We start from the raw sequence: 27535 nt of genomic DNA, 5'->3' as shown, positions 1-27535 counted from the left end.
CAGCAAAACACACTCCTCATTCCGTCTCCTTTTTACGCAAGCGAAAGGCCGGTGCTCCAAGGAGAGATCACGGTAGTGAACGATAGGCGGCGCTTCCTCATATTGTCTCATCATCATCATCATCCCCATTGCGATTTTATTGTTGTTACGGTAGTGTGTGTGTGAGGGGAACCTTTTCCAACTTGTTTTTAGTCTTTTTGCATGTGATTTAGAACATATCAATCAAAAGCTATTTTCGAATCTTGTTCCAAAGAAAAGAAACGTAAGTACGTAATTAATTCCAACGAATAATACATTGTATTGTTTTCTTTTCATTGTAACAATCTAAACGATTTCCTTGTCCATAGATATTTTTAAATATAAGCCGTGAAAATTAAGAAGAAGCCGTATATTATCTCACGATCTTTTTTATGAATCATTTTTTGCGATAAAAATAGATTTTCTTTATCCGGTTGATATTGCACAGTGGTGTGTTATGTAATTCCATCTTCAGTGAAAATATTATTTACATAATTTATTTCATGGAAACATTTTGTGGAAAATGGTGATTTTTGGATTTAATACTGGGTAATTATGTATTACATTATGAACAATTACGCTGAACAACAAATTTTGACAAAGTTTCTGTGTCATAACAAAAAGTCATTTCTTATGTAATTTGGTTTGCTAAACACAAATTTGACTAAAAAATAAAAAATTGAATTTTCTGTGCTTTTCTCTGTAAATACTCATTTAAGATACATTTTATGACACAATGCAAGGACTTGTTACACATTACAACAATACAACACGGCTTGATAAATGCCAGGCGTCATGGCAACTAAGAAATTGTCATTGACACCTGAAATTTTATGAGTGGATTTACTAAATTGTGGAAGCTAATAACAGCACAATGTTTCTGGAAATTATGTCAACCTGTTTGCCAACATAGAAATACAGTTTTTAAATGCCTGTTTACATGCGATAAGGGATTTTAGTGGGAACAGGCATTAATGTCTGCATACATTTTAATGACATGAAAATTTAATTAATGTGTGTAAACGAGCCTTAGGCCCCAAGACAAGAACCAAATAAATTACTTAAACCAGTTTTCGCAAAAATTCATATTCCTTGCTCCCAAGAAATGTGTCTGGCTCCAGGCCCAGAACTAGAGGGAGGCAGCTGGGGGGCAAATTTTAGGTGAACACATAGAATGTCGTAAAATTATTAAATTTTGAAATTTTTCCCCGATTTGTTAAACCCTGAATACATAATATATTTCATTATATTACATAATACAAACCAGCAAGGATATAGGGCTTTAATGCACAGTGAGTCAAAATCATTTAAAACAAAATAATATACAGACAGACTTGCAGCTCACTCAAAACATGACTACCTCATTGCATGCACTCAAACTGACAAGGAACAGCAACAACGTTACTGTCAGAAAAAAACAGACAACAATACAAATACAAAGCGACAACAGACAAAACTCCCAGTGGCTGAGAATAGCAGATAATGCTGCAATAAAACATATCGTCAGCAGTTCAAAACCATTTGGAATTGTATTTCATGTTGGACACAATTTAATTACTGTCAAGTGTTATTAAAACAGTGTTGTTAGTATTGATACCATATTTCATATGTCAACCCTGTGGTTTTCTTGTAATAAATGACTGACTTGTTTTTAAATTTTATTTGTAGTTATATACCTGTACATGATTTCATCCCAAAGAAGATGGTGGATTCAAAGTCTAACGTAAAGTTACCTGAAAGTAATCCAGGATGGATACTATTACCAGAACAAATGGACATTCTCCGAAAAGTTCCATATGCCTATAATGCCAGTGCTGGATCATTTCTAGAATTGTTATTTTTACAGAGGTGAGAGAGAGAGAAGAATTTCAGTTATCTGTTTTTTCTATTTAATCTGTAATTAGTAAAAAAGTGTTGTTCTTTTGCCCACAAGAGAGAGAGAGAGAAAAAAAATTGGATAGTTTCATTTATGTGCAGTCGTACATTATAACAAACCCCAAGAGACAGGAAGAATCACTTCATTAAAATTAAATTTCGTTATAAAGAAATTCAGGGTTTTTGCATTGTTCCTATGTAAACTTATCTGGGGGATTAGAAATGTGTTAGTTAAAACAAGTTTTTTTTTCACTGGAACAGTATTTGACTGTATATCTATGTGTCATAGGTAACTGTCCATTTTCATCAATATTGAGGTAACGCTATTAATTTGCTGTACTTTTTTGTTGCACTACTTATAAGTATATATCCTCCCTCTGGGGTTCGAACCCAGGACTGTGACAGCAACCTTCATGGATGGTAGAAGAGCATCTTACCATCACGCCACTCGGGCACACTTATAAGTATATAGGACACTAAGTCCCATTTCAATAAATACCAGAGATATTCACGTTATAAAACGAGCGAGAGAGACATACTGAAAAAAACTTTTAATTGCTCTCCTGTAAAATTCCCCTTTTGTGACATGGTTCCCCTTACCTTCAGCATACAGGTACAGTGTGAGACATAATTTTAAAACACTCTTAAATTTTAGGGAAATAAAAGAAGGAGCGAAGTGAAAAATATCAAGCTGTTTTATGACGGTGCAAAATAACTTTATGCGAAATATTGGGAATTAAAAAAATATTTTCTCATTGTTTTATGGAAAAACAAAAAAAAAAATAGTATGGACAAAATTATAAGACGCTTAAGTAAAATAAAATTCAAACAAGTTATACATAAATTTGTCGACAACCACCTCTATTGCTAATCAAAGCAAAAATGTTTATTGATTTGTCATTGATTCAACCAAATCAATGAGAGTGTCACAAGAGGCATCATTCAAAGCCTGTGACATGCGCTTTGATAGATGCTCGATAGAAGAAAATTGCCTTCTACCTGTGTATACTGATCTGCAAAGGATGCCCCATAAGTTTTCTATGGGGGTTGAGGTCAGGGTAACGAACTGGCCATAAAGGACATTGATGTTTTTTTGCTTGAACTACTGCTTGGTATGACCTGATACATGAATTGGTACATTACCTTGTTGGAGAATATGCAACCTTCGCCACAAAGAAATTCTTTACACACATTGAATTGCTCCTGCAAAAGTTCTACATGGCTTTTTTGGGCGAGGGCAGAAAAACTACATCAGTCTTTCCTTGGGCAGAAAATGTTCCCCAAACCATCATTGAGCCACCACCTATTTGACAGCTGATGAAATATGACGTTGCAGACTTTAAATCATGCCAATATGAATGGAAACCATCAAGATCAAATTTCTTTTTTTCATCAGAAAACATACCATGGACTCATACTGGTATTCTGTTATGTTTTTGCGAGAGTCAAATGATCCTTTTTGTTTCAAAGTTAATGGAGGTTTTTTCATGGATTTCATGTTACTTGTAGAACTTAAAACTCTTGAAATTGTTTGCTGTGAGCACTGCAGTTGTAAGGCAGATTTTATATTTCTGGATGACATTTTGCTCCTTACTTCTAGAGCACAAACATTGCGTTTGATCTGGCAGACAAGCATGGGGTACACCCAGATCCCTATTTTTTACAAAGCCATTTATTTCCATGGTCTAAAACATTTGTGACAGCACATCAAGAATGTCCAATTTTATTTGTCATACATTTTAGAAACACTAGTGCCACACAACAGCCAAATTTCATAAATTTCACTTTCTTGTAGCTCTGCCCTGTGGCATTTTTTTTACCAATGAGAGTTGTAAGAGGGAATATTTTTATTGGTTTATTATCCAGTGACTTAAAAAAAATGATTTGCATAAAGTAACACAGTAAAGTGCTTCACTACTATAAAATTGTGGAAATGCCTTACATTTCTTCCCTTCTAATTTCTTACTAGAATTCACAAAAATATTAAAATATCAAAAATTGTTTCTCAGATATCTTTGTAATTTCTACTCACAATTGTAAAAAACATAGCAGACAGATGCAATTAAGTTTCATTATTGTGGAAATATTATTTCCATTTTTTTTCGTGAATGTTCATGGCATCTTATAATTATGTTTGGCACTGTATGCAATTGATTTTCTGTGTGTGTGTTCTCTATACAAATTAATCTATAATTTTAGACCAATCTCTGCCAAATTTTGCATATATACCAAACAGAGAACCCGACTTAAATGATATAATATGAGCTGGGGCAAATGGGCTATAAACTGTTGAGCACCAATGGATTATAGACCTCGGCAATTATTTTTGGAATGTTTACTTTGGTTACCATGTGGTTCCCAAACAATGTGTTCAAGACATACTTATCTCTTTTTAATTGCTTGTCACTTCTTTAATGCTCTCAGTATATGGAGAAAACCCAGGCACACAGCGCTGGGTATTTTTGCTAGTATTTTCCTATTAGAAGGGAAAAAACCATATTTTTATTGAAATATTTTCTAATCTTATTTATGTTAATGTAATGCAATTATTTATTTTAAAAGCTTTATCTTTTCACAAATAAATATTTTTTTTTGGATTTTAATATAATCTGTTTGATTTGCAGGTTTTGGACAGCACTAGTCAGATTTATACCACTTCGCCTAGCTCCATGTGTTCTCACCTGCCTCGGCTTAGGAATAAATTTGTTCTGTTGTCTCACACTTTTGTATTATACTCCAGATGTTAAAAGTGAGGTGAGAGTTTCATTTAATTGGGGAAAAAAGAAGTCTCTTTTGCTTTTACAATTGTGTATAAATTTTTTTCAAGGAGGGGATTCCACTATTGCAACAAGGGTATTTTTCGTAAGCCTGTATTTTATATATGATTACATTGGCATATGCAAAAGTTGGTTTTGGGGTTCTGATTCCCCCCCCCCCCCCCCCCCGCCTTCCCCCTTGAGCCAAGCCAAGATTATAGTATTACTTTGCAGGGAAAAATGTAAATCCCCCTCAGAAAGAAAAAAAATCTCACCCCCCCCCCCTCGAGAAAATTCTGCGTATGCCTATGTATGATTAGAACATTTTTTTATTTCAGTGCATAAGAATCATTTGTACAGTTCTTATGTCTTTCGTTGAAAGCACGCTGATTCACTTTAATTAAAAAAATTATCAGTTCTTATGTCTCAAATTTCATAAAAAACACAAACTGATTGTCTGATTTCATAATAATTTTATTGAAGTACCATAAAATGGGGTGAGAACGTGCCATTCTTTGATTCAACAAACAAGTGTCCTTTAGTGGCTTTTTACTAAAGCCATTAGGTTTCCAGATTAGCAGGAGCTAGTGGTATGTTGGTAAGACAATAACTCCGATAACAAGCCCTTAGAGGGCACCTGTTTGCTGAATCCCAGGATAGCACATGGGCTTTCACCCCATTTTACTCATAATCTCACCCCATTTTACAGTAATATTACGTATGGATCAGTTATCAAGACAAATGTTAATTGGCGATGAAAAACCATTCAAGCCTTGTGTGGGAATGTTGGCGGTTAAAAAAAAGATCTCCACTTAATCGCAAGCACCAGGATATTTTCAAAAGCACTCTAAATTGCATCAATTTGAAAAAGTGTGCTGATGGTTGTCCATATAATCGACTGATATGCAATATTGTTAAATACTGGTGTATATATATGGTATATGCTGTTTGATTTTTTTCAATATACATGGTAAAATGTATAGCTTCAAACATTTAATTGAATAGTTCCAATCTATGTTTAACATTTCTACTCGCTACAGGCGCCATCCTGGACATTTGTGTTATGTGCTGTTGGTGTTTTTCTATATCAGACACTAGATGCCCTTGATGGGAAACAAGCCATCAAAGTTCAAAATTCACAAATCGAAGAGCTTTATGATCATGGATGTGATGCAATTTCTACAGGTATGTTGTTAATTAGTTATTGGGGGGGGGGGGGGTTATTGGGACATATCGCCATCTTATAATTAAAACCTCAGAAATTTTTTTTATTTTTTTGAAAATGACTTGTTGACAGTTTTAAATTGAGAATATATCTCACCTATTACAGTGTCTGAAAAAAAGGAAGGAAAAATCTGCAATGATCTGCTCCTTATAGATGAAAAAATGAACCCCTTTTGCATGTTATTCAGTGGGAAAACTCATCTTTTTTTGTTCTTTCTGTAAAGATGGGAATTTTTGACATAAGAGGTTTTCATTATAAGGTGACGATATGTTCTTTTTATATAATATGAATAAATGTTGATCAAATGAATATAATCTTGATAGTAATAAAAATATAATCATAATATTCATTGGAATGAATATTTCTTTTTGCTAGAAAACATTGGGATTCATAAATGGAAATATTTTAATTTTTCCCATATTTAATTTCTTTATGCTATTAATTTTTTTTAGTTCATTGTAAATGATTAGTTTTTTTTTTTTTTTTCTAATCTGTTCCAACGTGAATTCTAAATGAATTTTGTTTGAAAATTAGTTTTTGTAGGTTTGACGGCAGCAGCAGCTTGTAAACTTGCAGAATGCCCATTCTTCATGTTTTTATTTTTTTTGGCTTCAGTTCTAGCTTTTTATTCAACTCATTGGCAAGATCACGTTACCCATGTCATGATTTTTGGCAAGTAAGTGAATTTTATTTTGCTAGTGCACTTTATTTTTGTTAAAAATTCAATTATCAGATTCAGATCAGGTTTTATTTCCAGTTGATTGCTCAAATTATGTGTCCTTGTTATGAAGTTGATTTTTTTTAAGTTTATCTGGTTGATATCCCATGTTTATGATTTTTTTTATCAATAATGTCCATGAGTTTTTTTTTTAATACTGCTAGCCATCATAGTATTTATGTGATTCTGAAAAAAAGCAGCATTTTGTTTTCGGGTTCAAAAACTTATGGTTTAATGATCCAAATTGATGATTGGCATGAATTATTAATACACCAGTATTAATTGGCAAGGGGCAATTCTAGGTTTTGGTGTGTGTTGCAGGGAATTTTTTTCTAATAGGGTAGAGACTAAGCCTTTTTCCTCACAAAAAATGAAAAAGGCTGGAATACTTGTCTAAGAAATGTCGCAGAATTTTCTCTCTAGTAACTTTTGAAGTTAAAAAAAAAAACTTAATGACTATTTCTCATTTGGATTTGGAATATCGTGCAACTATACTGCTCAATCACAAGAATGTGATTCAGAGAGATGGTGCCAAAAACAAAAATTTCTACTCTGTCACCCAGAATGAGCAAAGAATTAATTTGGCTTCTCTTTTTTTCCCAGTGCTTAGGGTACCAGATTTGTGGCCTGGTCATGGCCCTGTTATTCAATGATAATGTATTAACAGTAAGGTAATATAGAAAAAAATCAGGGTCATTAAATTCTATAATGTTACTTTTTTACTGTTATAGTGAGCATGATATTCATTTTATAAACACAATATTTCTTTTTGAGAATAAAATTGCAATTTTGTTCCATATTATAAGTAGGTTCACATGCATGAAAAACAATTATCCAATATGCTTCATAGTTCAAATATGAACATTTTTTGAGGTTTTCAGACTTCTTTTGAAGATCAAACGGGCTAGAGAGTAATTTTAGATGACTGAAATCTGAATATGAATGAAAACATTGTTGGCCAGACATGCTGGTAAGAATTATGTGAGGAATATTTTTTGAAGGAATTTCTCGGGAAAGACCTTTTTATTTAATGCTTCAGAGTTTAATTTGATTTTTGTAGGTCTTTGGCATTTTTGTCATAGTATGTCTTCTTCTAGGCTCCTGAGGCCAAATGGCACGGCACATGTATATTTGGAGTAGCCAAAATTAAAGAGTAGCCACTCGTCTCTCCATTTGTATTGGAGCGGCTATCATGCGGATTTTCAAAGTGTAATATATGTATTTATCAAAGCTTCTGTGAACACTATACTTTAATTACTAATATTTTTCCCCTTTTGTGTGTTTGTTATCATTTTTCTTTATTTTTAATCTGTTCCTGTAACAGTTCAGTCTGTTTCATTTATAATAACAGGTGATAAATATTTTCATTCTCATGAGATTTTAACATTTAGTCTTGTGGATGATATTTTCTTCTTATGTGAGGAAAGTTACATTTTGTATATATATTCATCATTATAGGCCTTAGTTTCTTCCCATCCTAATATCACTACTTATAGAGCTTTAGTTAAACTTTTTTTTTTCATGAAAGATACCAGTCAGTACTTATTTAAAGAATTGAAATTGATTATAACAAATTTTCGTTACACACTGGAACTTTGGTTTGCTAGCATAATTTGTTCCATGAACATGCTCGCAATCCAAATCACTCATATATTAAAGCAAACATTCTCATAAGAAACGATGAAAACTCAAATGATTCATTCTACAACCGTCTCCCTCACATCAGCCACAATACTTTTCAAAGATAAAATGCTGGTTAATTTATTTGATATTACCTTATTTTTACTTATTTTATATCAACGGCTCAAATAATTTTAGAGATACAAAAGAGCAGTGTCCGGGTTCATCACTTCGAAATCCTTGTTTGCATCAACACACAACAAGAGGGTAAGAATCTTTCAGGACCCTGTGTCACGAATGTCATAGATATTTTCTAATTGGTGGGTAGGTTCGAGTCAAAAAAGGGGCCTTGAACTAGGACTGAGTGGTATTGAAAATTTGACATTGCGATACATTGCCAACTTTACATCACAATGTATTGATGTATCTATATGCAGGGCCGTCACTCAAAAAATTAAAAAAACTCCCCTCCCACCAAGACAACATAATCATAGCCTTATGAAAAGAAGCCCCTCAACAATTTTTTTTTGAAAAAATTTAAAATTATATATATTTTTTGTTGCACTATTTCAATATCCTATAAAATTGACTCAATCCAAAGCAAAATGACAGAAATGACATGATAACAAAAAAAATTTTGTTGCCAAAACAGTGTAGTAGCAACTACAAATAATCTGTGGTTGCTTGACACAAAATATTAAAAATTTTCATAATAAATTCTAAATAACTTTGAATATTTCAAGGTAAGTGTTACTAATCTAATGGCATACCATTTCAAAACCACAGTCTACTACATTGTTTAATAAAACTATCCGCAGAATATTTGCAGCCCAAATATCACTGCACCCCAAGGTGTCATGGCCAATACCTTCTAAAGCAGAAGGCCTGACCCTGAGATTCGTGACGTCATCAAATTCCATCCTACGAAACCCATCTTCCCTGTAAGATCGTTTTCCAGCACCACACCGATGTATTATAACACATCGAATGTTATTACAGAATCGATTCACGTTGCTATATTTTTTCTTAATGTTATATAAAAAAGAGGCCTAATTATTAAAGACTTGCACTCGAATAGACAAGTTTATACTCATAATTCACTATTTCCAAGTATCAATTAGGGCCAGTTTTGATAAAAACTTAATATTTGAAAAAATTACCTTTTGACTTCAAAACTTCCCCAAGAGCATTAATTTTTCAGAACTGCATTTCTGTTGATTTTAACCAAAAAAATATCCATTGAATACCAAAAGAAAATTGGGACCAAGTAAACTATATAATATCCTTTATTTTTCATCACATACAATATATATTTTCTCATTTATAAAAAAAATATGTAAAAGGAACTTTTCATGAAATAAATATAATAAATAACTTGAGACTTATAAGTTCTTGATGAGAATATTCTCTTGTTATTTATAATATAGTTACATATAATATCCTTGAGAACATTCTCTGGAAGGACTACTTTCATAAATTACTGGGGAATATTCATATAGAAAATAATTATTCTGAAGTTATTAATAATAGTGCTTGCGAAGAGAATATTCTTCAGTTACCAAAATCTTTACAGAGAGTATCAAGAATATATGTAATAACATGTATTATAATAATCTTGATAAATAACTTGAGAATAATTTTTGATAAGAATATTCTCTAGTAATTTATAATAGTCCTTTGAGGGAATATTTTCTGCCCCCATCTCTCTTCCCGTCAAGATGGGGATGTTGAAGTTTGTAGACCACAAATATTAATGTTTGAAAGCAAGAAAATTAAAGCAACAGAGCTGAATTGCACAACTTTTAAAAGAACTGAGTGATACAGAATTTAAGTGTATGTGCATTGAAGAAAACAACAGAGTTCTGTATTCTCTTAGAATGAAAGTGGTTGTATAAGAATAGCTGCCTTTATTAATCAACTTTGATTTAATTTCTTTTGTTGTGAACTTATTTCTGAAAATATATCTAATTCTAAAATAATTTTTTAAAGGTTTCGGAAATCTTTATATAACCAAACTTTTAAAACCTCTCATCACGATCTGAGAATATTCTAGAACTATAAGTTGTCATTGGGGGTGATTATACCAAAAATTGTTTTGTTGTAATTTTTTCGGGCAAAGAAAACTGATTTATATTTCACAATATAAACAAAATTAGTAAAAAAAAATTAAATTTAAAAGAAAAATGAATATTCTCGATTATTCTCCAATTTTTACATCCAGGATAATATTCTCATTCTCCGAGAATATTCTCACCTCATATCTCTAGATTCAAGTAGTAAAAATCAAAAATAATGCTTTTTTAAAAATGTCACCACTTTCCTTTTTGCATAAAATTTATTGACTATAATTTTCCTTTAAAAGTGCATTTTTATTTGAAGGTTCTTTAGAAATATGTCAGAAAAAACTCCACAGAAAATTACCCCCTCCCACATACTAAAACTTACCTCAAAGAAATATTGTTAGTACCTGTCTATATTTCCCAAACCTGGCTTTTGAATAAGTATTTGTATATATTTTCCAGTTAAAACATGGAGAACCCAATTCATCAACACAGTATTTTGTAATTTCTAAAGAACACAAAGTTGTTTATCATAACACACTGCAAGTCTATTTCGAAAATGCACCTTCTGTACCAGAAGGTGGATAGATTAATTTTAAGAATTATATTATGAAGCAACATGTAATCTATGTTCAAGAAGGGCAAAAGATGAACCTCATGAAATTTATAGGTGGGGCAAAATTCTATTTGAAAAAAAAAACCCAATTTTTTAATACAGCCAGCTTTTCTGATAATTTTAATCAGATACACTATGAGGGAAAAAATGGTCTGGCCCTGCATGTTGAAGGGCGAGGATGAACATGGAAATTTATATGGGGGACTAATAGACAAACGCACTATTTTGTTATTAATGCAATTAATTATCAGTTGCGATGGCTACAACAATAAAACCAATAACATCCAAAGTGGATCACACAATTTTGAGAATTACATTATGAAGCAACGGGCCATATATGTTCGACAGGTAAACTATGTATCTGACCAAATTTACATAGAAAAGCTATCGACGGGGAAAAAACAGGCTTGAGTTTTAAGCCGGAGTGTGATGACGTCACAGCATCGAAAAATCGCGGCCAAAGGCTTCTTGCTCTAGAAGGTGTTGCCGTGGCACATCATTTAGAAATCAAAACCTTACCATCATCTTCAATGTAATTTAATTTGAAACATCTCACGACCCTATCATTGAAAATACATGGAAGAAAAGAGGTAGGCAGAGATTGTGGTGGTTTTCTTTTTAGTAAAAATGAAGAAAAGGAAAATAATGAACCCCCCCCCCCACCTCAAGAAAATCCTGCATGTGTTACTGCCCCCCCCCCCTCTAGTCATTGATGGATGGATTAACGGGGGTGGAGGGAGTGACCCTCCCGAGTGCAAAAGAATAAAATATTCTTGGGGTATCCCCTATTCCCCCCTCCCCCATCTGTTGCATCTTAAAAAAAAAAGCCCCCAACTACAACATTGCATTAATCCATCACTGCTTCCGGTGTCAGGGCACTGTTTGGGAATCAGTTTTACTATAGTATAACTGTTTTACAAAACTCGCATGTGTACGTGTTAAAATATTGTGCAAGAAATCTGAAAATGCACTTTATTCTAATTCATGTGAGATAAATAAATGTATACTGTACATAAATAATTTTTATTTTTCAAAATTCAATCATACCCATTAAACACTAAATTAATTTATCAAATGTTTTTTTATTCCCTGTAAGTCCTTTCCCCCATCCCGTAAAGAAGAATTTGTAATGGTTTTGTTCTCGTAGCTCTTTCCAATGATTTGACATCTCATATAAGAGTTGAGAAAATAAATTCATCAAAATTCAAATTAATTTTTACAAAAATTATAAAAAAAATATCTTGCAAATAAGAAATATTTGTGGCATCCACTTGATAAAATTTACTTAAGTTCTGTGTGAATAAGAATTATAAAAAATCATAAATTCTCTCAAAACTGGAATCGTAGGTGGATTTGTATGGCAATGTTCTTATTTGATTTCCACGATGTATACCATGCTTACATATTCACTAAGTCAGCATAGTCATTTCAACTCTGATGGTGTTACATCGGATTGCACCGATCTTAAACATCACACAGGTTCACTCACTAAATCGACATCACAATGTTAGACATCAGAATTAACGATACTTCACTGTGCTCAAAATCATGAAATTGGGATATCGATGTGGGGCCTTACATTGATGGCTCATTATAAATCAATACATTGCCTATACTACCTTAAACTATTTAAAGATTTCATTGAAATGCACTTTCATACAACATTTTTTTTTAATTTAGTCACTCATTAAAGTAATGAGAGAATTCTGAAAAATTCTTGGGCCCTGTTCTCCGAACGTATTAAGATGGTTACTACACCTAGGTGTAGTATCCTTACTTACCTCACCTAGGAGGCTTTGGTATATGTATTAAGAGGTATCACTAGTATGTAAAATCAAAATTTGTTTGCAATTTTTGCTGGTCTTTTGAAATATATGGGGCCTTTTGAAATATATCAAAATTAATATTTAAAATATATTGCGTGTATACAAGATGTATTACATCAAATAAAATACTCATACTTGGTCATCCATTTACTTCATGGCCGTAGATGTGAGAGGGAATGGATAGTCATGGGAAGTCAATGCCTCTTCCCAAGCATCAACAATGGGTCCAACTGACCTAATACATTTGCATATAGCCCCATATGTACTGATATTGTTATGATGCCCTTTAACTCTATAATGCCCAGATCGCCCGAAGTCGGCCGAGTAGGTTAATGCCCATAACCGCCTCAAGTCGGCCCAGCTAGGGGGTATGGGTATGTATCGGTGGGCTTTTGTCACCTACGGGGAAGGAGATGAAAGCTCTTGTCAGAGGCGGGAACGGAAAAGACAGCTGCAATGCCCTATCAATGGGATTTTAAAAGCTGATGTACTAGAATGTTCCTTGAGAATGGACTAAGGGTACTCAATGCATTTTCAAAAGAGATAATACTGTGAGGAAAGGGGTGTTTTCAGTACACAAATTATCTTCCGAAAATCCATTGAAATGAAAGGGTGAACGTCAATGCAAAGGGTGGCATGAATAGAAACTCATGGAGAAAGGGTGGGGAGAAGGAACGTGGCCGAAATTTGGATGAGTCCATTTCGAACACAAAAAACTTGGTATTTTCACGACCCTCCCAGGTTTTCTATCTGGGCATTAAAGAGTTAAGCACTTCAAGATCATTCACTTCCCCATGCCAAAGAAATTGCATTGTTCATTGCATTTGATATTGAAACATTTATGATGTGGTTTATAAATATATGCTTATTTAAATTGAGTGTAAATTCTGTTTCTTTGCAGAATCGATGTCTCAGAAGCTCAGTTTTCTGTTATAGGAATTCATTTAGTTACAGCTTATTTCGGGCAGAATGTATGGTGTTTGGAGGTAGGTTTAATTTGATAACTAGTTGAATGAGTCCAAGAAATAGTATGAAATATAAATATTGTAATATGTCCATACCTTAAAAATGATGCAAAGCTTGAATTTGTTTGGGTATACTAATTTATACCACATATTCATCAGAAAAATGAGTGGAGATAAAAAGTTTGTCATAAAATTCATTATTCACTTAACATATCAGCGTTGATAGCACTGAGGTGATTATTATTGAATTAAAAGCTAAATTTTTTGAAAGAAAGCCATTTTACAATGTTTTTCAAGCTAAATCAAGGAATAAATACAAGTTTAAAGTTCTTGTTAGATCAATGAGTTTTATCATCAACTAGCTGTAATACCCGGTGCTGCCTGGGTTTTCTTCAATTATTGGGAGGATTGAAAAAGTGACAAACTATTATAAAGGCATATGCATGTCGGAAACGCATTGCTAGGGAACCACAGGAACCAAAGTAAACATTCCAGAAGTGTGATTGTTGAGGCCCAAGAACCATTGTTGCCCACCAGTTTTTTTCCCATTTCGAGCGTTTGCCCTGCTCTGAGAAACTTTTAAAGTAGCCTTGTATATCATTCAAGTCGAGTCCCATTTGGTATACATGCAAAATTTGACGGTGATCGTCTAAAATTGTAGATTTGTACAGAGAACACATACCAATCTTTTTTCTACACTTGGTGCATACTTTCACACAATATGGTATTTTAATGTTCTCGCAGTAATTTTAAAACAAAAATCAAACATCGGGTCCCTCCTCCAAATCAGTTAAAAGATCTGTATACAATTTGAAATGCCCTATTACTTATATAGGTTGAAAGTACCCTTATATTGTAGTCTATGGATTTCTGTCTTTGTAATTGTCTTTGAATATATTTTTTGTAACTAATATAAATTTTTTTTTTGTTTTGTGAAACTAGAATCTTTTTGAATCTCATCATTATTATTTTCATTTGTTCCCAGTATTTCGGAATAGAAATGCGTCAAGCGTTGGTTTTCTGTTCTATTTTGACTCTGAGCAGGGTCATCTACTTAAACATTGGTTATATATTAGGCAATAAAACACCTTTGGATGAGTTTGCTGAAATTCCAAGGAAGAGTGTAAGTTACAGATCTCTTAAGCTATCACATCAAATTTCTTTATTTAGGGCTGAATTTCAATAAAATATAATAAAAATTATGAGCACTTCTCATCTCGGGAAATACATTCATAAGTATATACTGAATTGTTTAAAATGTATTGCCAACCCTATCATTGAGCTGGACCCCGATATAACAATTTCTGATTTAACTCTTCTTTTTTTTTTTAAGTTTCTATGCATTATTTATGTTAATCTCAACCCTGATGTAACACTTTTCCTTGATTCAACAAATAAAAGTGGTGGTTTTACCTGATTCGTTGAATCAGGGTTCGGCGTAATTTGATTTGTAATGAGCATATTAAATTTTTCATAAGTTTATTTTTTTTTATTTTCTCTTTTAATTTATAAATTTTAATTTCAGGGGTCCCAAATATGGAATCCACTTGTACCAGCTCTAGTGTTGAGCCTGTTTGCAGGAAGAGTGTATGGTGCTGGATTATTCACACTTAGCCCATGTATCTTTATAATCGCCTTTGGTTTTGCTTTTGCAAAAATTACCATGAAGTTGGTGGTAAATACAACTTTTCATAGAATAACACTTTTATCCTCAATTATGTTCTGAATACAAACAACGCATATTGTTTACAGTTTTATTGACTAATAACGTTTGTATGTTCATTCAGGTAACTAATGTGACTTCTGCTGATATGGATTATTGGGATAGCAGTCTTGTTGCTCCCTTACTCCTGTTTCTCAATACTTATCTAGGAATACTTCCTGCTTACACATCTCTTCTGTGTGGACTGGTAATTACATAACCATCTTATTTTGTTCAAGTTTTCAACTTGAGTTTACTTGTTTTACATATTTTGTATTCCTAACACAGTCAGAGAGTATGTTGAATACTTAATATACACTGCTGGCCACCGTAAATGCAACACCCTGAAGGAAGCATGCAAATAATATGAAATTTACAACATGCATTAGCGGAGGTGAGATATGCAAATGATTAGAATTTCAGCGCAGAGGCACATCACGCGCGCCTGTGGCGCCACTTCAAAGCGCTATTTAAGGCTTGGAGATTTCGACGATTTGAAGTACGGCAATTGTGTTTTTCTTGTGGTTTTTTCAAAAAAACGATCAATTATGCCTCGTAGAAAACAGCGATCATCTTTTGATCAAGTATCCGAGTTCTACAGAGGAAGGATAGTGGCATACCGAGATTGTGGATTATCTTTCAGGGAAATCGGCAGTCGTGTTGGACGAAACCAAACAACTGTAATGCGGATATGTGATCGTTGGATGCAGGAGGGTACGACGGACCGACGTGTTCGATCGCATCCACCTCAGTGCACCACTTCACGTGATGACAGGCGTATTGTGCATATGGCAGTGATGGATCGCTCAGCCACATCACGAACCATAGCACAGCACATTCAGTCTGTACCGCATCAACCAGTGTCTGCGCGTACCATTCGACGCCGTTTACAGCAGAGTGGTCTGTCCGCAAGACGTCCATTGCTTCGTCTACCCTTGACGCAAAACCACAGACGTCTCCGCCGCCAATGGTGCGGTGAAAGAAGGATGTGGACGGCACAATGGAATGAAATTGTCTTTACTGATGAGTCACGCTTCTGTCTGCAACACCACGATGGTCGGATTCGAGTCTGGAGATACCGTGGAGAGAGGATGCTGAACAGCTGTGTTATGCACTGCCACACTGGTCCTGCACCGGGTATTATGGTATGGGGCGGTATTGGATATCACTCTCTCACTCCTCTAGTACGCATTGCCGGTACTTTAAAAAGCCAGCGCTACATCTCCGAGGTGTTGCAGCCAGTTGTCCTTCCTTACCTTCAGGGCTTGCCCACAGCCATATTTCAACAGGATAATGCGCGACCACACGTGGCACGCATTGTCCAAAGGTTCTTCGTCAATTGCCAGATTGAATTGCTTCCCTGGCCAGCTCGCTCTCCGGATCTTTCGCGATAGAAAACATGTGGTCCATGGTTGCTCAACGATTGACCCAGATTACATCCCCAGCTGCCACACCAGATCAACTTTGGCAACGCGTGGAAGCTGCTTGGTCTGCTGTACCCCAAGAACACATCCAAAGTCTCTTTGAATCAATGCCCAGGCGTGTGGCAGCGGTGATCTCCAACAATGGCGGCTACTCTGGCTACTGATTTTGGCAGGAACCACACTTCACAGAAGTCTATAAATTTAATCATTTGATGCTTGGTCAACATGTTATCTACAAAATAAATATTGTTGCGATATCTCTTGTCTTTCTTGGTGTTGCAATTTGGGTGGCCAGCAGTGTAAATTATCAATTATAAAAACTTCATTTCGAATATCCATCTAAGCAGCAATGAATAAAAGAACAAAGATGGCTACTCCAGGAACTACATTTGGCTGGCGTAATTCAGAATATTTTTGCCAAAATTCTGTGAATTGTTTTTACAGCAGAAGGGGGAAAAAAATCCTCTGGACGTGTTCTGAGTCATTTAAGATTTAGTGAAACTGTTTATTGGAATTCAGCTTATTGGGACCCCCTAATATAGGCGTATGCAGAGTTTTCTCAAGGGAGGGGGGAGGGGGGTTCCAGATTTTTTCCCTGCAAAATAACACTATAATCTTGGCTCGGGGGTGGGGGGGTTAGAACCCCAACCCCTTTGCATGCGCCAATGCCCCCTAATATATTAAAATTTTTATCCTTGTGCTGATTTTTCAAAACCCTATCATCAGAATATATTGGTATAGATATTACTCATACATAATTTATACATTCATAAAAATGTGATTTTTTTTTTTTTTGCTATGTGCTGATTTCGAATGACTTCATCATTTTCACTTCCACATTTTCTATAGATTAATTGCATTACTATGTTTGAAAAGTTTCAGGACTAATATTTATTATGGAAGAATAAATACACAGAGAGAACCTGTTTATTTGGTGTTTCCTTTGAAATAACTACGGGCGCGGTAGCCCGGTCGATAAGATACTCGCCTAAAGTACCAAAGGATGTTTAGAGGTGTCGCGAGTTCGATACCCGGTTCGTCCTTGTCAGAAAACTTTCCTGGCACAGGGGTACAACAAAAACGGCGGCTTGACCGCAGCAAAAAATTGCTACTGCAGGGGGCCCCCATAGAGGAGTTAGCGTACCAACCTCTCGGTGAGTATAAGAAACAAGCCTGCCGTTCGGAATCGGCAATAAATTGTAGGTCCCGGTCTAATTAGCCCTCGTGTGCAGAAAATGATGGTGGTGCGACAAAAATGATCAAATGAAATAACTACCCCATGCAATTTATGTATTTTTGCCATTGTTCATGCAAAGATGTAAATGTAGATTGCAAGCCTTTTCTTGTCACTCCCACCAGTGTCTATTTTGCTGCTCTCTGCACTTATTTGGAACCTGAGAATCGTTACCAGTTAAGCAAATTCTTTATCACAGGGGGCAAGACCAGGGGAAATAAGCTGGTTGTAGAAGTATTGGAATGTGATGTTTCGACAGGTAATATGACACCAGGAGGGACCTGTGAAGTGGCACATTGTCGTGATGGAGCACCCAAGACTTGGGTGCTTTTATACTTGTTTACTGGTGAGGTGCATAATGGCACCTGCCCATGTATGTAGTATATCTTTCTCAAGCTCAATAAATGCTTAGGTTCCCCAGAGGCACCAAAGTCCTCAGGGACAATGTGCTTATATCACCGAGTGTGACAGAGCCTGGGTGTCTCTCGATTCCTATCACTATCACCCAAGACTTGGGCTACCAAAGATCTGGTCGCTTGCATCTCATCAAATCATACAGATACTTAAGGACTCACGGGTCGCTCTTGATGTCAGATTACTTGTCAAAACATAACATTCAGATACTTCCACAACCAGTTTGTTTTCCTGATCCATGAGACTTCTTTCTTTTTCCTAAGATGAAGAATTTGTTTAAGGGGGATGATTCTCAGATTCTGAAGTAATGCAAAGAGCAGCCATGAAGGCACTAGAAGATGTGACAAAAAAAAAAAAAAGCTTACAATCCGCATTTACATCTTTGTATGAACAATGTCAAAAATGCATAGTTGCATAGGGAAATTTTTCAAAGGAAACACCAAATAAACATGTTCTCTTTGTATTCCTACTTCGGTAGTAAAATAAGTCTTGGAACTTTTTGAAGGTAAGCAGTATATTTTCGCTGTTTTAATCTCACAATAAATCATTTATTTAAAAATTTAAAATTTTTAGGCTATTTGCAGCTATAAATTAGTTTTTCCCCCTTTTCTGTGATTCCGTAAAAAATTATACAATCATTTATATTTGAATCTGCTGCTCAAAAATGAATCTGAAAGTGAATATTTTTTTTTGGGCTGCAAGACTGCAGGGGTAGAAAATCTGCTACAATTGCTACAAGCTGTTACAATTTCTGACGTCTGCTACATTTTGTGATAATTTCCAGACATTTGCCACATTTTGCTACAAAACACTGAAACTCTTCAATTCTGTGCCATCTTGTGCCAAAAACAAAATTTTCCTCTCAGTAAACTTTGAAGTTACTTCACAATAGAAGCAGGCTTTGCGATAACATCATTTGTCCTCCCCACAATTTGATTGCTTCGGGCCACAAATAGAATTAGCTTCAGGCCCCCTCCCCAGAATTCAGAGTTCAAGCTTCCGACAACGTATAAAATAGGGTCAAACTATGCAAATTGCCACTTATCCGCAGAACAATGAAAAAACCTTCAAGTGATATTTCCAGCTATTTTTTTATGAAAAAAAGTTGACTCCTTTGATTTATGCATTCCTTGCGTTAATTATTTTTTAAATTGTGTTGATTTTCCCTGACTGGCTGTATTTGACAAAACATTCATGTATCCTTTAACAGAATGGAAAAAAGTTCACAAAAGAGCCTTTTATCGCACTTGGAAAACAGCAATGACAAATCTGTCTTCACCATCAAGAGTTGTGACGCAAAAACTGTCTGTAAATTCAGGGTGCCTACAATCATGGAAAAGTGACAAAATCTTGGAAAAGTAACAAAATGAGGAAAGGATCATAAAATAAGGGGAAAAAAGGGAGTGAAAACAGATTGACAGATGTACTCGGATTGAATTTTTTGTCCTCCCCCCCCCCCCTTCTTCTGAGCTAACACTGTTTTTTAAAGTAAAAAGTAATCTTGTGTATCCTATGCATATATGTATATAAAAACTGTGTATTTTATTTGCTAGTGTATTTCAGTTCTACAAAGCTGATAAATGCTGATGGCTTTCTTTCTTTCTCATCATACACCAACTCTTTCATGTTGCCTCAAGGCAATTTACCACAGAATGAATTTGATCTGAATTATTTCTCCCATGAAATTGCACTTCTAATGTATAGAACTCTAGTATTTGAATGTTTTTATGCCTTTCAATTCCAGGTGGTGTGACTAGTAATGGTTTTCACACCAACATATTGTGAAGATGCCATCTATCAATAGTTGCCTGAGGTTTATGAGGGGGAATTTTTTTCTCTGTGTATCTCTAGAGTTGTAGGGCTGATGGAGCTCGCACTGTCTGTTGGAAACCTGCTGGGCTGAATTACTTGTTTAGCTGATGGGGTTCACTGTCTGTTGTAATTTTCCCATTGATCAGCTGAGATGAAATTACCCAAGATTGTCTGATTGCATCAATTTGCTCTTTGCTACCAAAAATGACAACCAGCCACATCACCAGTCGGGTAATTTCATCCCAGCAGATCAGTGGAATTGTTCCAAACATATAGTGAACTCCATCAGCCATTCACATTCAGCGAACAGCAATCCACCACAGCAGAGCAGTTTAAGCCAAGCCTATGCATAAATATGAGATGAGATCTCGAAACTATCTCATCTAGTCTCAAAAGATCTTGCACTGCAATATCTGTTAACCCCAAAGCAGAATATGCCGATATGTGCGACGTACGTCGCAGAACAACCAGTGCTGTTGCAGAACAATCTGAAATTTTTTTTAAGAAAAGTGTAAAAAAACGCTATTACGTATATGCAAATTTTTACCGCAGAACATTTTCAGTCAGCTGAGGGCTCGTTGCAGAACATCGCAAAACATTCAGCTTTGGGGTCTGCAAACTCCTACTGATGATGCCTGTGGAGAAATGCAGAGTGCAAAATCCAACTTATGGTGTCTTACTGTAGTCTGAAAAACTTGTACTCATCAGACAATGGCCATAGAAACCTTGATCAGATATTTAAATCTCAGAGTGTTGTGTAAACGTAATCAATTTAAGAATGATATTCCAATATTTACTGTTTTTTAGTGCTATGGTGAAAAATTTGAGAAACTTTTTATTATTTATTCTTTTTGAGTTAAAAATTTTATTTCCATTTTGAAATTCACAGGTTTATAATTTGATGGATTTGGCAAGGTATTTCACCTATGCCAGTTGGGATTTTCGAGAAGCACTTGATCTGTGGATCTTCAGTCTCAAATATATGCCTGGTCATCCAAAATGTCAGAATGGCAATAATGGTTTCTATATGAATGGCTTGAACAATAAAGATATTAAAGACTCTGCTAGAAAGTCAAAAATTATTCCCCAGACTAAATGAAGGATCTGATAAAGGTAAATATCAGAACATTATAAATAATGAAAACAAAATCAATTTTTTTTAAATAGTGTTTAATTCAAAAGTGTTATTAGAGTAGATTATCTCTCCTGTTTATTTAAAATAGAGTATTCTGGGTAATCAAGGGTTGTACAGGACCATGACCACATTGAATTGCTGAAAACACTGATTATCTCTAAAACACCACAAGACACATAAGATGTTTGTTTTACCTAAAAAAAAAAATAAAGTGTATTCAAAAACAGATACCTGAGAGTAGTGCCCTTCTAGGAAAGTAATTTTAGTGAGCCTTCAAGACTTTCAGAGGACTGACCTATTCCTATGACATGACTTCCTATACTCTATATTGAATTCATTGTAAATATATGCATAATTTTGAGAAAAACAAGGTCCACATCCAGGCTTGACTTCTGAAATGAACTTCACTTATATAGAGACTATTGGCTGTTCTTAATGAAGTTATAGTTGAACTTATTCTCATGTGATAAAAATAATTAATCCTTTGGACCCCTATGTATTCATATGCGCTACTACTGTTTTCAATTGAATGGCTTAATTCATTATAAATCAGGGCTGTCAAGACCCATGACCCCTTTATAAGGGAGATTGGCAGAGGTCATAGTCCTGGAACCCTGAGATGAACATTATCATTTTTGTAGGGTTTTTTTAAATATAAGTTTACTATTGATGGGCCTTGTGAAAAATTCTGGCCTGGGTGGATCTGGCCAAGACCTCATCCTAAGAATCAAGATCCCCTCCAAGACCTATTCATATGAAAAATGTAACAACATTTTGTGTTTTTTGAAGAGAATGGAAAGATGGAAAGTTTTTCATATGTTACGAACTTTTAAAAATTTCACCATCTCAGATTATTCAGAACCTGAAACTTTGACTCAAATTATTGAGATTGCACTGTATGTACAAACTATCTTGGCTCCCCACATCCTGCGGGGGGGGGGGGGGGATCTTAATGAAGTCTCCTCTAGAGTGAATTTATAGTGTGAAAAAACAGAACACACGTGCGATGAGAATCATCTCAAGGCCACCACTCTCTCAAGCTACTACTTTACCGCACACCAACTCCAGTCATATTGCCATATGACAACTTCCGACCAACTGAGTTGGGTCGGAAATGAAGGCAATATCTATCAGTGGTTGGCCAAGGCTCGATGGGTAAAGAACTTGTTTTCTATGTTCTTCTCCTGGATCAAACACGTGTACTCTGACGGTGATATTCATGGTGGAAGACAGGCATCTTACCACAGCACCACTCGTGTGTGAGCCTCAGGCAGAAACCCTGTCAGCTCACCCTTGTAGGGGTCATGTAAACTATATAGTGCTTCCCAAAGTTCCATCCATCCATCCCTTGGAGAAAATGGGAATGGATCAAAAGATTTGAAGCAGCTGCACGTGCAATATAGGATTAAATAGGTTTGATTTTAAAAAGGATTGGGGAAATGATGGTAAAAGAATTCATGGGGGGGGGGGGGTAGAAAAAATAAGTTTAGAAGATTGCAATGAATCAATTGGTCTGGAAGGCATCAAATTAGTCTTGATATATTGCAGATATGGAAGTAGGGAAGGTTTTAGATTTTACGAGAAACTTTTTCTTATGAAGGTTTTAACAACTAACTGATGCAAAGATGAATTCAGACAAACCTTTTCTTGAAAAGCAAAAACTTTTTTAATAAATAGATCAGTAACTTTTCAATCAATATTTATGTTGATTCTTGAATTTGGATTTTCTCTCTGCTTTGTTTTTAAGTTCATTCTTTTCTGAATTTCAGAAGTATGTCATATTTGAAGTGTGGCGAATGAATAAACGGTGGATAAAAGTAATTGGCTGCTGAAAAATCAGTTCTTTTTCCCTTTTATTTGTAATTCAGAAATCTTATCAATATATTATCTCATTTGCAATGTTTCTGTTGGTATCTCAATGTTTTGTTTGTTTGTTCTCATTTCAAAGGATAGAGGAATAAATCATGAATTCTCTGTATCAGTAAAATTTCAGTTTTTAATTTCCAAATAATCAAGACAAAAGTTTATTTCGATAGATACCTGCTTGAGACATAAAAACAAAAATTTTGTTTGTATAATTTTAACATGAAAATGTTTTCGTCATGATAGATGTTTCCCAAATTCAATAACAAGTTTTTTTTCATTGGGACTCCGGTGTTGATAAACAGAAGCTTTGATCCTGAGAGCTATACTATATTGTATCAATTTTATCCACATAAGTCTGCGATGCATATATTTTGAGATGTCAACTTGAAATTTTACCTCAATCCTTTGAAGATTTACCTTGTTCCTTTTTCCATGTGATTTTTACATGCAGATTTTTTCCTCTTATGGTTGTTAGATTATAAACACTACTTTATGTAACAGTCTGAAATGTTTTTATATGAATTTTCAGGAAGCATTTGATTTTAATTTCTTAAGAAACTACTCCTACTGGTTAGTGTTAGTTCACCTTTTGTGTGCATGTATATTAGGACAATGGGGGGGGGGAGAAATTTTTTATATACCGGTGCCATCAACTAGTGTAATTACTCGTGTGTGATATACATTGTCAACTTATCATGTGAGAGGATATTTATGTTGTACAAATATTTATTTGTTTTTGTGGGGAACACATGGGTGCATTTTTCCTTTTGTATGTGTGGCTGTCATAAAAGCATATTTTATTTATTATCTTATGTGAGATAGCGCATCATATGATCTTATATATGCACGAGCTTTAAGTGTGTGTGTGTGTGTGCGCGTTCTGTTAAAAATGTTTTTTTTTTTTTGTTATATGTGTGAAATTACAGCATTCCCTAACTGACATTCACGACTTTATGAAATCATTTTTGTTTTAGGATTTGGCTTAAATTTTTTCCTAAAATAAGGACATGAGTGTTTGTCTTTTTGACTTGAATATCAATCATTAAAACTTGTTTTTGTAATATGATTCCACAGATTTGATAGTTTTTTTTTCCTTCAAAATGTATACTCTATGTATTTTCTATGATTAGAAAGATGGTTATTTTTATAGATGTCCTATGGCCTTTATTTCTATGATTTATTTTGTGTTTTGTGGCTTAGCAGATTCAAACCATTGTTTTAACATTTAATGTAAGGTTCCCACGCTTTACGTGATTAATTAATTCCGCCAAATAATCCCTTAAAGTGAGTTGCATTCAACATGGGTAAGATAAAGATAGATAGAGTTTCTTCAGAAGGATGAAAAAATAAACTCCAGCATAAAAATATATTTGCATTGTGATTATATAAATTATTCAAAACTATATAATTAATCTAAAAAAATTACTCTTGATGAATGAATTTGATTAAAATTTTTTATTTCCATCTCTCTTCATTTGGAATGGGGAATGGATTGGTACTCTTGAATGGATTTTTGCCTCTCCTGAAGTGACTGGAATGATGATAGGCTGATAGCTTTTTTTCTAATGAAACAGTCAATATTCAGTGGACAGACGGCATCCTTTGTTTCTTCTATAAAATTGCTATATCAAGCCAGAAAATTCTGAATCTCTCTCTAAGATATAATAATTCTAGTCTCATTCTGACCATTTTCTGTGATTACAATTTTTGCTGTATTATCAATGTTACCAAAAAAAGGTTATTACTGATCTCCGGTGAGTTGGATTTGAGTATGTCTTCCTCATTTGGAGGGCTCAGAAGCCAATCAGTGTTAGACAATAAACATTAAAAATGAGATAAAAGGATCTTTTTTAAGGGATCTTTTTATCCAATGATCAGTATTACTGGCACTGTTGGAATATAAAGACAATGACTTGAATGCCTTGGCACCTGAAAGTTTTAACAATCAAGAGGCACTTGCAAATCAAAAGTAAAGTCATTTTGAGAAAATTTAGTTACACTGATTGGTTTCTGAGCCCTCCATGTGTCTCATCTACATCCTCAAATCTAATAAATTTTGATTTTCCAACCGTGGCATGCCTTTAATTCGCAATCTGATTTTCAGTTTTAAAATCATTAGAATCACACCTTAGGGCAAATTCCATAGGTTATGATTTTTGGAGTCAACTTTTCAAAATTCTGTAAAGCAAGGGGTGTTTGTATTGGTGAATTCACCCAATCCGTTCATGCTTAATTTTGTAATGGGTATCTTTGTATTTTTCCACCAATTTCCAATTTATGGGTGTTCGTTTTTTAAGTTTTCCTCTCTAAACTATGGTGTTATACATTTATGTACTTAGATTTATTTTCCTTATAAAAAATGTTATTACTATAATATAAATACACTAATATATAACTTAGTAAGTGTAACTATGCTCTGTAATTTATCTTGGTAGTATTTTGTATGACATATATTAAATTGTCTATACTGGCACAGGCTTCTGCAATGAACATCAAAATTACAGTTTCTGATTTGAAAATCAAAATTAAAAAACAAAAAAAAATGACATTTTGATGAAAAAGTTGAATGTAACTAATTTATATTAAAATTTAATCTATGATGGGGTTCTATAAGATTTATTGCAAAAATTTCCTATAATGGAAATGTTTCTACAGAAAGATATTTTCAAACAAATCATGATTTGGATCACAAAATTAATCAATTATTTCATGCATGTAGGTCAGATGGTAAAATATACGTATCATATTTAAAAAAAGTTATAAATTGAAAATTCTTTGTGTATTATTGAAACCAACACTTAGTTCAACCCATAACTGGTGAAATCTCAATATTAAGATACTCTGCAAGCCAAGACAAAATATCATTATAGAGAGATTGATGTCAAACTGCTGCATTTTTTTTTGATATAACAGAGTATAAGCCTTTCCAAACAAGAAAAAAAATCATTCTGTGTAGAGGGAATTTATTATTATATTGAGTATAATTGTAATGAGGTTTCATTGTATCATGATTAGGGGCCGCTCAAGTATTACATCATCATCGATGGGGGGGGGATGTTTCTGATTTGCTGACTTTTGATGACGGGGGGGGGGGTTTGTACTTTGGTGGCTGAGTGGTGGAGCCCGCCCTGACTGTAGCCGCGTAACTAGGGGGGGGGGTTGGATAATGCTTATGTCAGCAACCACCCTTTATGAAAATATGAGTTAGGATTCAGAGGGACAGAGCTGATGACGAAATTTTGCTGACTAGGGAGGGGGGGGGGGTCAAAAATGGCTAAAAAATTGCTTACGTAATACTTGAACGCCCCCTTATGTGATTTACTCTGGATGCGACTAATATTTGTTCTTGCTTATATAAGTTCATCTGCTGTAATTGGCATATGTTTCTGTAATGAATTACCTTTCCTCCAGAAATTTAGTACTAGATTTAAGAATTCTGTGGGGGAGAGAGGAAAAATCTTCTAACATATTATGTGCAATTTTTGGATAGTTGAAAGTGATTTGTTCACATATTCTTTTTGAAGAATTTTTTGTGTATTGGTGATGGATTGACTCATTTATTAATTGGCAGCTTTAATAATAATTTTAATGCAATATGTACTAATTCCAACAAATCTGATTCAATAAAGCTGCTCAAAAATCATTTTAAATTCCCATGCATAAAAGCCAGCATACTGCAATGTGTTTATTATAAGTATTTTATATTAACCCCCTTTATATTCCAGTTTTTATTCATCCAATAATAATTTTTACTTTATACATTATCTTAAAGTATTCAGTCATATACTTTATATGTCATCTGCATGTGCTGTTGGATCATTATCTTCGAATGGTAATAAAGATTGGTTTCCAATTTTTGCTGTTGATATTTGATGCAACTAAAGAATATGTGTTGAATGAAATTCCTAGGTTTATGACATATTTCTTCTGTGCAAACAGACATATTTCTTCTGTGCTTACTTTCTTATAACACATTTCTCCATGAAAAAATATCTTAATGATGTATTTTTGTGCTTCAATATTTTACATTGTGTTTGATAAATTAAAAATGTCTTGAAATGAGGGTTTAATAACATTAATAAAATTTATTTCCTACAGTTCCATATGAAATAACTCATGTTTTCCTTTCACGCCTCTTTTTTTAAAGTATTTTAGATCTTTTGTATGAGTGCAGTTGTCCAACCTTTACACAAGGGAAAATTTTTCAATGTTTGTTCTGTGAACATGATCCTTGTATAGTGTTTACAATAAAATTAAAAATTTGTTTTA

At 34.3% G+C, this 27535-nt stretch overlaps 1 protein-coding gene across 2 annotated transcripts; it reads left to right on the top strand.

The window, feature by feature from the left end:
- On the top strand, window positions 1-27535 carry LOC149086438 (cholinephosphotransferase 1-like). Of its 2 annotated transcripts, none has more exons than XM_089255549.1 (11): window positions 1-262; window positions 1687-1866; window positions 4518-4647; window positions 5690-5834; window positions 6409-6550; window positions 13616-13700; window positions 14665-14802; window positions 15205-15354; window positions 15467-15589; window positions 21155-21378; window positions 23170-27535. In XM_089255549.1, the coding sequence occupies exons 2-10, from the start codon at window positions 1721-1723 to the stop codon at window positions 21362-21364; spliced, it is 1269 nt and encodes a 422-aa protein (XP_089111675.1). In that variant the 5' UTR covers window positions 1-262; window positions 1687-1720; the 3' UTR covers window positions 21365-21378; window positions 23170-27535. The 2 variants fall into 2 exon arrangements, with proteins under 2 accessions (XP_089111675.1, XP_089111676.1); XM_089255550.1 differs by having other exon boundaries at window positions 5-266.

This window comes from Pholcus phalangioides, unplaced genomic scaffold (genome assembly GCF_987345545.1).
Source record: "Pholcus phalangioides strain wild (caught in Gottingen) unplaced genomic scaffold, Ppha-v1.0 ptg000004l_1, whole genome shotgun sequence".
NCBI lineage: Eukaryota > Metazoa > Arthropoda > Arachnida > Araneae > Pholcidae > Pholcus > Pholcus phalangioides.
The sequence above is the reverse complement of the archived record's forward strand: the minus strand, read 5'-3'. Positions and strand labels throughout refer to the sequence as shown.

Coding starts and splice junctions, on each gene's coding strand:
- LOC149086438 (XM_089255549.1), top strand. CDS start 1,721: ATGGTGGATTCAAAGTCTAACGTAAAGTTACCTGAAAGTAATCCAGGA. Junction 1,867..4,517: donor GAATTGTTATTTTTACAGAG/GTGAGAGAGAGA, acceptor TTTGATTTGCAG/GTTTTGGACAGCACTAGTCA. Junction 14,803..15,204: donor CTGAAATTCCAAGGAAGAGT/GTAAGTTACAGA, acceptor TTTTAATTTCAG/GGGTCCCAAATATGGAATCC.